Genomic DNA, 11,271 nt, shown 5'->3' on the forward strand with positions numbered 1-11,271 from the left:
AACAGGGTGACACCACCCAAGCTCAGCTTTTGTCGCTTGTTCTTCACATGAAGCTGTTTGGTTTCTGGCTTGGCTGGCCCTGTGGCATCTCTGTGTACATGGTTTGCACAACTAAATATAGAACTATTACCTGGCTGCTTTGGCGTGTGTTGTGTCTGACTGCCTTGTATTTTTAAGCGGTGCAGCTGCTTTGCCGCGGTGTTCTGTTTGCCAACCTTATTTATCTGTGTCCCATTTGGAGGAAGGGCTGGGGCAGTTTACCGTTGCCTGTTTCTGCTTCCCCTACATTAAGACCCTGCTTGTTCTTGCTTGAATTTGGTCCAGCAGGCTTCCCAAGGGACCTGCACACACGATGCTCCGGACTTGGCAGGCTGGCGGTGCAGGGCTGACTTTTTGCACGCAGTGCTTACCGGGGTGTGTTTTGACATCTCGGGATGCGCCTTGTGAAATTCCAGGTGGTATAAACCAGTATCCGGCCCCCTGGTGCTCCTCAGAATAGGGTTGGGATTAACCCTTTCAGAGCCAGTCCCTCCAGCGTCTGTAGACCTCCTCTTATGCACAGCCCAATCCTGCAAAACTGCCTGAGCGAAGAGGAAGTCTGTGCATGCTCAAGGACCCTTCTTGCACAGCTGGCAGCCTTCCCCATCAGCAGCGGCTGCAGAATGCAGGAAGGGGGCGCTGCAAGTGGTGCTGTGGACACCACTCCAACCAGCAAGCTTCTTCCCCACTAACTGGTCCCAGTGACAGCCGCATATATAGGAAAGGGACACCCGGCTTGGGTGCCCAGGACTCGATTCCACAAGCGCTGTGTGTGGTGAACAGGAACATGGACTCAGAGCTGCTGCTCCCCGTGGTTGTCCCAAGAGCCAAGCCTAAGGAATCCCGAACCCCAAACAGATTCCTCACACATCCCTTCCCCAGAAGACCTTTTCTATCACCCACTGGTCATTTGGGTCTTCTCTGCAGGGGTTTTTAACTTGCCAATTTACTGAGGCTTCTGCTTCTCGATGCTCTGCAGGATTGAGACTGGTTCCTTTATATATTTTCCCCCACAGGTTTTTTCCCTCTGCTGTTTCGTATGTTCCATTACACAACCACAAGGTGGCACTGTGGCCAAGTGAAAGAGTGAAAATACATAACCCTTTTCTAGCTTGTTATTATACGCTAGTCCTTTAATAGCTCACTATCTTTCTTCTAAAAAAAAGCCACAGAAATGCTCAGAAATTGGGAGAAGCTTTGGAAGAGCATGAACATCATGTAACCTACTGTGGCTGAGGAATCATGAGAGCACAATAAGTACCACATGCAGCAAAGGCCTTGGCAGTTTTCCAGCTTTTGTGCGGATTTCCTGCCCTCTAAATGGTGGGATTGCCTCTCCAAAAGCTTAGCTTGAAGCTGCAAGTCTTTGATCCACCAACCAGGACCGTGTGCCCCCTGGCAAGTTCTCCAAATGAAACTGGGCCCTTAGCCCAACGCGGTTGCTTAGATTTGCACAGTGGAAATTCTGGTTTCTTTCTCTAGATTTTCATGATAAATCTGAAGCGTCGGAAAGACCGCCGGGATCGAATGCTGCGGACTTTGTACGAACAAGAAATTGCAGTTAAGATTGTCGAAGCCGTGGATGGAAAGTGAGTTATTTGTAGTTTTTAAATGCTCGGTCTTTGGGGAAGTTTGGCCTCTGCCTGAAATGGGGGCGCAGCATGCTAGACAGACCCCCTTTTGATGCCCTAAATTCAACAGCTAACACAGAACAGGAATGGGGTTAAGATTGGATATATCAAACTGTTGGTCTGTGTTGAGAAATAAAGGCTTCTAAGCAAACATCACACAGAACAGGAGGCTTTCTACTGTGACTCTGCGTGATGTCTTGGGCTTGTTGCCTTCGAACCAGACGCTGCTGCATGTTGGTCATTCTGTTACATCTCTGCACTGGGCGTGATTGGAGCATTCAATCCATCCTGGTGCAGAGATACAGCAATATATGGCTATGGGGCTGCTGGGAATTGCAGTCTAGCATCATGGGGAGATCCAGTTGCCCACCTCTGATATGGAGACCGGACCTAAGTGCAGAGTGGTTTCTTGGCACCCTGAAAATCCACGGGCCATTCTTAGACCTCTGTTTTGCAGGGCGCTCAACACGAGCCAGCTGAAGGCGCTCAACATTGACATGCTGCCTGGTTACCGGGATCCGTACTCTTCCAGGGTGCTGACCAGAGGGGAGATTGGATGCTTTCTTAGTCATTACTATATCTGGAAGGAGGTGATCGCTCGCTCTGCTTTCCTTGTTCTTTTGAAGGTGTGGGGAAGGGCTGCTTTTGCACCCACAGGCTGCCTGGAAGGGAGCTGTGCCCCCTTTCCCGGGAGTGGCAGAAGGATGTGGGTGGCTGAGGGCCGCACCCTGGTCCTTTGGAAGAGGAATGTGCCTGAAGGGCCACACGGAGCATGACAGCCCCCTCCGTGGGTGACGCAGACGTTTGAGGCGTCTGGTACGGCTGGACGGCTGGCAGGCACTTTGCCTGTTTCTGCGCCTTGGAGAGCTGCTTCTGCATTTGCGCAAAGTTCCCCTCCATTTCCAGCTCGACATTAAAAGCAAACCCCTCTTAAGAGAGCGACTGAGCAGGAAGAAGCAAAAGAGAGGTTCTTGCACCCCATTTACACTTGCCAACCCCGGCAGGCCCTCATGCAGCCGCCTTCCAGAGGTTTTCAAACATTGCTAGGGAGATGTGTACAGGTGCGTGGAGGTAGAGCGGCCGCAGCAGTTAGTGCTCCAGAGGGGGGTTGCAAAATGGGGAAGTGCCCCAATCTTCCACTTCTGGACTTCCTGGAGACTTGGGGAAGTGCTGAAAGCATGGAAGATACCGAGAAGTGTCGGTTCGAGGCTTCATGCAAAGCGAGCGGCATGGCCGGGTTGGAGAACTTGTGCGCATTCTTATTTCTTGAAGGTGGTGAGCAGGGAGCTGGAGAAATCCCTGGTCATTGAGGATGATGTGCGCTTTGAGCATCAGTTCAAGAAGAAGCTCACCAAGTTAATGGATGATATTGAGAGAGCCCAACTCGACTGGGAACTCATGTAAGTCGTGCTGCTGAAAGATTCCTTCTGGGGAACTTGGGGCCCCCAGATCCTCAAGAGCTATCAGCCCCTCCACTGAAGTGGGAGAGATGTGCATCAGAGTTCCTAGGAGCCACCCAGTTCTCACCTCGGCCAGTGGAGAAGGCTTGGGGATGGCGGGACAATGGGGAAGCCTCTGTGAGATGGACCCAGCATGTACTCTGCTGGTGGCTTGGAGTCAGCAATGCAGCATTGCATCTTGGGAACATTGGTCGATCATTGGCATTCTGGTCCAGCCAATGAGAACTAGATCTCTGCTAGAGTCCTGCAATAGCGGAGAGTTGGACCATTGGCCTTCCGGCCCCTTCCAGCTCTACTATTCTATGATTCGAATTGCGATAAAATGTGGTAACTGAATCATACTGCCTGTCTTGAGAGGAAGGTGAGACGACTGCAATGCAGAGGTTTTAATTAAAGCCACGCTGAGCTTTTATCCATCAGAAACTGCTATCCCTGAATTAAGCTGTACCCTTAAATGGTGAAGCAGTTTCTCCACGCATCCAGGACACCACCAGCCTGGAGTTGCTCAGAATTCTACCACAATGAACAATTAAAGCAACCTTGCTCTGTTCTGATCTTCTCCCAGAACCTGGCATCAGCACAGTGATGCTGGAACACCTTGGGAATTACATATGTCAAAACTCCCTGGAGAAGGGAGAAGCTTCCATCACAAAGCCAAAGAGGAGAGAGGCAAAGCAATTGGAGGATTAACTCATTAAGCTTTCGGCTGGCTACTTTAGAACATGCAGGGGCCAGCATGGGAATGGGTTTTGGTGGGCAGTGGCACATTGCCCTGCCAGAATATATGGGGAGCTGCATCCTGCTGTGCCAAGTTTGCCAGTGGGGGCTCTGAATTTCCAAGAAGAGCAGCAAAACTCTCCGCAATTTTGCAAGAAAACAAAATTGTTTGTTTTGGAATGCCTTCATTCCAAGTAAAACTATGCTTCTGGGAGTGCAGATTTGCATTAATTTTGAACATTTTCCCACTAAACAAATGTTCTTGCCTCCATTTTACCCCCCAAATGCACTTTTCGCATGCATTTCATTCAGCAATACTCATCTCTGTATGGATGTTAACCTAAATTACACATTTGTGAATGCAATTATGATGCTTTTTTTGAGGCCAGGAACAGTTGAGGGAGACGTGTGAAAACTGGATAGCTGCATTTTGATCCACCAAGTAGTCCAGAAAGAATGAGTCAAGTCTGCTTACTTATCAATGTGCCCGAAAGAAAATCCTCAGGTATCGCTAGAGTGTGCTGGCCCAGTTACCTGCCTCCACTGAAGGCTGATAGGAAAGAAACAGAGATATGAGAGGAAGCCTCCTTGGGGTGGCCCCTTGGGACTCACAAGAAGTTTGGTTCATTGTGGCATACTTTTTATTCCCACACTGCCCTTGGCTACCTGCCAAGCTCTTGGATTTCTTTTAAAAGAGTTTTGCATTTTCTTTGGAATTTTTAAATCAGAATCTCACATGCATACACCCTCTCTGGGTGTACTTGCCTGATTATTTGTTTCTTGAAGACTGTTCATTTTAGAAAGTCCCAGGTAGCTAGTATGGCATAAAACCTCAACGACTCAGTGCATCTTGTGGTCTTTTTCTAGCTACATTGGCCGTAAGCGGATGCAGGTGGAGCGGCCTGAAAAAGCCGTCCCCAACATTGTGAACCTCGTGGAAGCAGATTACTCGTACTGGACTCTGGGCTACGCAATCTCTCTGAAAGGAGCTCAGAAACTGATCGGAGCAGAGCCTTTTGGGAAAATGTTACCTGTTGATGAATTCTTACCTGTCATGTACAACAAGCACCCAGTGTACGTTATTTGCTGTGCTTATTTTATTAACCCGCACTGGATTACACGCAAGGTTTGCACCATGGCGGGGGGGGGGGGACAGCTTTGCAAAATGGCTGCATTTTGGTTGTTGGGTTCTTTAGCGGTCATTGTGACCCTCCACTTCCTGTCTTCCAACCTGCACTTTGAGTGAGGGGTATTTCTTTAGAGCTGTACCATTTGCAAAAGGATGCACGGATTCCTTATTGTGGTCTCGGGATGGTTTAACAATAAGGCAAAATAGAATGAAACACAGTATCCTAGAATCAACAGTGAAACCCATACTAAAACAGTCAAACCTTAAAACATTGGGGAAAATAAAAAACGGTTTTAGCCTGGCACTGAAAAGAATAAACGGCCGGCACCAGGCAAACCCCTCTGGGGAGTGAATTCCACAGTTGGGGGCCACCGCAGAGAAGGCCCTTCTCCAGGTAGCTACCCTCGTAATCTCCTTCAAGGAGGGCTCCCAGAGAAAGGCCTCTGCCCCAGATCGTAAGGGGTGGGCAGGCACTTATGGAAGGATGCTCCTTTGGATAAGCAAGCCCTAAGCCATTTGCGAGAAGCTTATGAGTTCATAGCAAAGAGATATGGACCGGGCATGTTGTGGTGGATACGCCCTCCTTTGCCCTGTATGCTCGCCATTTAAAATATGAAGGGACCGTGCTAGGGGAAATTGAAGGCTGAGAAGAGAGATATGAGATGGATGGACTCCAAGGAGCTACAGCCTCACCTTTGCAGGAGGTGAACAGGGGTGTCACGGATGGGACTTTATTATGGAGGACTTCCATTCTTGGGGTCACCATAAGGCAGAGGGGATGTGATGGCGCGTCACAACCAGAATCGTGGCTTTCAGCGGCAGGGCTGGCTTGCCTCCTTTGCTGCCTCCGGCCTTGCTGATGTCGGTGTCTTCTCCCTCCTAGTGCCGCGTACATGGAGCACTACGAGCCCAGGGACTTGAAGGCTTTCTCTGCAGAACCTCTGCTGATCTATCCGACCCACTACACCGGGCAGCCGGGTTACCTCAGCGACACGGAGACATCCACGATCTGGGACAACGAGACCGTGGCCACCGACTGGGACCGGACGCTGTCTCGAAAATCGCGGCAGCAGGGGCGGATCCACACGGAGGCGCAGAACAAAGATGCTCTTCCACCTCAGCCTTCCCTGGACGCGTCGTCCGCCCGGGACGAGCTATGACTGTTGCGTAGCCGGGGGACTCGGGAAACTTTGGCAAGCAGGACTTTCCAGAAGTATTAATGTGTGGTCTTTGCTGGCGACATCATCACTTCTATCTGACTGGCTTTAAGGAAACAGGGGCCTCTTGTTTTGCAGAGCCTGACTGAGTCAGGCCAACAGTTTTCTAAGAATATGATATTAACCATAGGCAACGTTTTGGTTTACGGGTTTGGACCACGGAAACCTCTGTTTTGCTGCTGGAGGACTCCACAGGGCACTGAGTTGACGCTCAGAAAGCACTTCCATTCCTTGAATGACATCTTTCTACAGTTTCCAGTGGAGAATCACTCTATTTATAAAGATTAATATATAGGGGGGTTAGGTGAGGTACCCAGGCCCTTCCATGTTGATATTTTGTCTGCTGCTGCATAACAGGAATTCTTGCTGGTTTAGAGTTTTCTTAACCATATTCTCCAAGAAACATTGTAGGGGCTTTATTCTTCCAAAGGGGTACAGTCCAAAATGGTTTCATGCCTCTGACTCGGAGATCTGAGTGGGTGTCTATTTTGTCCATCCTACAGATCATTAAACTGTGCCCATAAGCTGGCTTACCTCCTAGTCATAATGCTGGGATGGGCCATTATCACTCAGAATTTCTATAAATTCCCAATTTGCCATTTTTTGTAGTGCTAAATCTTCACTCTTGTGGCACAGCCTCATGCACAGTAAGGAGGGAATGGGCCTCCTTATTCCCATTTTACAGATGACGGATGGATGGTTGAGGTGCTTAGGGCTAGGAGGCACTTCTTTACAGCAAGGTGTATGAGCCATGATGGATTGACTCCCAGAGGTAGGATGTATTGTGCTTTCTTTTGACTGAGAAGGAATTTTAACCCAGGTCTTCCAGATCCAAGATACGCATTCATTCATAAACAGAGCGACAGCAGTTTGGGGTCAGGTCCGGGGTATTCGCTCCCTTCACACCTTGCGGCATTTGTCTCTGGCCTCCCAGACCTGCCACCTCCAGTCTAGAACACAAAGGCCTTATTTAAAAACCTAGAATATTTGTCCACCCGTCTGTCTGTCAGTTCATCCCATGATGCAGCTGGCCAGTACCAGAAACTGGTGGCCCACTTTCTCCCAGTTCATTTAGGCAACCCCATGCGAACTGGTGTGCTTGCACTGTTTCTCCAGTACCTTTCTTTGTGTGGGCTAGAGAGGCTGCGCAGACCTCTTTTGACACTTTTTAATGCATTCACTTCCAATCCAAAATGGATATGTTAAAATATACATATATCCAGTATCTGTTTAAAGAAAATAGCTGAAGGCTTTGGTAAGAACAGAAGCTCCCTTCTGAATTTGCATCCATGCATCAAGCTTGTTGATTGGTTATTTTGTTTGTCTGATTTGAACTGCCCTTAAGTTGGGGTGAAAACCTTAAGTGTCCTTCAGTCTAATAAGACGATCAAGCTTACCCTATTTGGGATGAGCTGTGATACACTCCCGGCTGGGTAATATCTCAGTACATGAAGCCCAGATATTTATAAATGTGCTATTAAATCTATTGCCCATTAGGTTTAGCTGGTGTCAATTTCAGAGATGGATTGGGGTGGGTGGGAATCCTGAAAGAAAACTAAAGAATAAAGCAAGAACACGTGTGTGCTTAACCTCCAGCAGAGGCTGTGCATGGGAATTGTTTTTAGCTGAAATAACTAGGATTATATTCTGCTTTTTCCTGAAGGGGTTCAGTTGCTGCTTATCAGCTGGTCTGATAAAATATAGCAATGGGAGGCAAACCAACTCAGCTGTTGCCATCGTCTTTTATTTGTGATGTTCTCATGCTGTGGATCTGATGTGATTCTGGGAAGACCAAGTCTTGCTCACCTCTACTTGAAAGGAGTAGGGAAACCCAGCGAAATGTTTTTGGACTTGTGACGACTATTGGGAGAAGTCAGAATCTTGCCATTTTGGAAGGATGTAGATACTGGGGGCAGGGGCCGTGTCAGATGGATGCGCTCATCCTCTTTTGACATTGGATGCATCTGCAGTTTTCAAGCTGTCCTTTTGGACCAGTTCCACACAGACTGGAATTACATTACTTCTTTCTTCCTGCACCTCTTTGCGGGATGTTGACCAAAACTTAGGCTAAGCATTCTTCCATGTGAATGGGAATGGGAGAATCGGGAGTGGTGGAGCCCAACAAATGTCTCTTATTTCTACAGTGATACTTAGTGCATCTGATTCGCATTCCGGAATGCACGCATCTTTTTATTTTGAAAGAGGAAAGGGGTGCGTTTTCAGTGGGGATTAATGTGCATTTTTTTAAGAGAGCAACCAAATGTGCGCGTTCCCTCATTGATTAAAGTGTGGAAATGGGAATAAAATAAAACGAAGCCTGCCTTGGATTGCATTGGGAAAAAGGACGTCTTTGCAAAGGGAGTCACCGGCAAGAGAATAGGCAATCTTTGTTTGGAAGACTTTGGGGTGGCTTGCAGGACATGCTCTGTGCTGTTGTTCAAACGGAAATGGGATTGTCACATGTCCCTAGGTTCGGACTGAAAGAATGTCAGAGATTACACTGAGCACACTTGTGGTACCCCCTTCTAGTGCCGTTCAAGAAAATTCATCTGCCATTACCAGTAGGTACCTGGTGATTCTCTGGAAGACAGTTTGAAACCCACTGGCTGATTCCGATAAGGTAAAGGTTTCCCCTTGGCGTGAAGTCCAGTCATGCCTGACTCTGGGGGGCGGTGCTCATCTCCGTTTCCTGGCCAAGGGAGCCAGCGCTTGTCCGCAGACGGTCTCCGTGGTCATGTGGCCGGCATGACTAAACACCGAGGTGCAGGAACGCCGTTACCTGCCCACCGAAGTGGTACCTGTTTATCTCCTTGCATCTGCATGCTTTCGAACTGCAAGGTTGGCAGGAGCTGGGACGGAGCAACGGGAACTCACCCTGTTGTGCAGATTCGAACCTGCGACCTTTCGATCAACCAGCACAGTTTAAACCACTGTGCCACCTGCATGCCTACTGAAAGCTATTTTGGAAATGATTAGCCTTCCTGATTTGAAGGCTGTTGTCCCAAATCTGTACCAATTTGCTTACAATCTTGGGTGTTGGCCAAGATTGGCTGCAGGGTTTTGGGGAAACTCAAGCAAAGAGCTGAAGGCTGTGGTAAGAGTGGAGTCTCCGTATTAACGATGAAGAAAGCAGAGGGTTGTGAGGCTTCTGCATCAGGCCTTTAACCCACGTTAACTCACTGCTTCACTGAGGTGTTTACGCTTCACATGATTATGATCGAAAAACATGGGTTTTCCCTGTGTTTTTCCTACTGTTTTCCTATATGTTCTATAGGACAAGCTGCTTCTGCAATCCTCAAGCAGTCTGTAGTCTTTTAAGTTCATGATCCTTCATGATCCTTGAACTTCTTGGAAACAACTCCAGTTTGCGGGTGTCACACCTTCCTTTAGGGGTGCCTGGAAGCACGTGGCTGTTCTCCCATCGTGCTAAGCTGGATTTCACCCTCAGAAGGCACCAGGACACACTTCTAGCATGGTGTCTAGCAAGCATGGAGATCTAAGCTTCTGTTGTGCTTCCGGCTGGCATGGGAAGGAACCACAGCCTGGCCCGTACACAGCAGCTCATTCGGAGGCTCTAGTAAAGTAACAACGAGTGTGACCACACGCAAGCGGGATGGAGCTACTGAAGTAACAGGCCAGGGCTTCTTGCTGCCCTGTACCAGAGTACTTGCAGCTACTTCATGCTCTCCTTTCCACTGGAACCTCCAAGAGTCGTTTTTGCCACGTGGTTATAAATACCAGCCCTTTGTATGATAAGCGCAGAAAGGAGGGTTTGACCTTTAGGATTAGGATTAAGTAGGCAGGACTAACCCTATGACCGTGTGTGTGCAAGGGGGGGAGGGGTTGTGCATTTCTTGATGCATATTTGGAGAATCAAGGGTTGGGGGAGCTTTCATTTGCCCTGGATTGATGCTGCGATCTTTTTTGTTTTTTCCTCCCCCCAGTATAGTTTATCATGACAGTAGGAGTTACACTGCCTGTTAAATGCAGCATTTACATTTAGTACATTTCTTTTGTAAATGCAGAACAGGCTTTTGGAAGGTGAAAAATAAAATGGGGAAGTTGGGGAGATGGTAGCGCTGTGAAAAAACCTGTGTGTAAAAAGCATGTTCAGTAGACTTTCTGTCCAGAAAACAGCTCCGTATTCCGTTTTTTTTTTTAGTTGCAAAGTCATGCCCAACCCATCACAACCCCATGGACAACACTCCTCCAGGCCTTCCTGTCCTCCACCATCCCCCGGAGTTCACCAAGCCCACACCCACTGCTCCAGTGACCCCATCCAGCCACCTCATCCTCTGCCGTCCCCTTCTCCTTTTGCTGTCGATCGTTCCCAGCATCAGGGTCTCCTCCAGTGAGCCCTTCCTTCTCATTAGGTGGCCAAAGTATTTGAGTTTCATCTTCAGTATTTGGCCTTCTAAGGAGCAGTCAGGGTTGATCTCCTCTAGGACTGACCGGTTTGATCGCCTTGCGGTCCAAGGGACTCGCAGGAGTCTCCTCCAGCACCACAATTCAAAGGCCTCAATCCTTTGGCGCTCAGCCTTTCTTATGGTCCAGCTTTCACAGCCAACTGGGAAAACCTCATATTCCTTACCAATGGATATTTCTTAGCACAATCTGTTCTTGGACAAATCAGTTCATGGGAAGCAAAGCAGGGGTTTTCCTAGGCAGCTTCAGGTTGTATGCAAGTCAAATTTCACTCAGTAGCCAAAATTAGGTGGTGGTTTTCATTTAGCAGTAATATTTTTGAGAGTTTGACGGGGGTTTTGTGGGCTTTGAGGGCTCATTCTATTATTAAGTGGCCAGGTTTTGAGAAGTCTGTCATGAACTTTAATATGCTGTAGGGTGTGCTAAGAAATATCCGAAATTGCAGAAGGACGGGCTGAGATAGCTGAAATGCACACGCACACACACAGTGTCTATTTAGGCTGCCTAGTGTGTGGAAACGTGCAATTGGGCAGATTGTATAAACTCAGTCTAGTTAACCATTGGGAGTAAACTTTGATGGGTCTGTAACATCTAGCGCAGCATGGAATATTTCCTATTCCCCTTGCCTATCAAGAGAAACGCAACAGAAACGT

General features: G+C 48.3%; 1 protein-coding gene across 2 annotated transcripts in view; it reads left to right on the top strand.

The window, feature by feature from the left end:
• Positions 1 to 8,310, top strand: part of COLGALT2 (collagen beta(1-O)galactosyltransferase 2) — a 40,430-nt gene extending 32,120 nt beyond the window's left edge. For both annotated transcript variants that reach the window (XM_044439326.1, XM_044439325.1), the window contains 5 exons: positions 1,522 to 1,628; positions 2,128 to 2,260; positions 2,943 to 3,070; positions 4,715 to 4,921; positions 5,860 to 8,310. In XM_044439326.1, the coding sequence (XP_044295261.1) occupies positions 1,522 to 1,628; positions 2,128 to 2,260; positions 2,943 to 3,070; positions 4,715 to 4,921; positions 5,860 to 6,136 (852 nt within the window). In that variant the 3' untranslated portion in view covers positions 6,137 to 8,310. The remainder of the gene's footprint in view (positions 1 to 1,521; positions 1,629 to 2,127; positions 2,261 to 2,942; positions 3,071 to 4,714; positions 4,922 to 5,859) is intronic.
• The last annotated feature ends 2,961 nt before the right edge of the window (positions 8,311 to 11,271 follow it).

Source organism: Varanus komodoensis, unplaced genomic scaffold, assembly GCF_004798865.1.
Source record: "Varanus komodoensis strain SLA01 unplaced genomic scaffold, ASM479886v1 scaffold34_1, whole genome shotgun sequence".
NCBI lineage: Eukaryota > Metazoa > Chordata > Lepidosauria > Squamata > Varanidae > Varanus > Varanus komodoensis.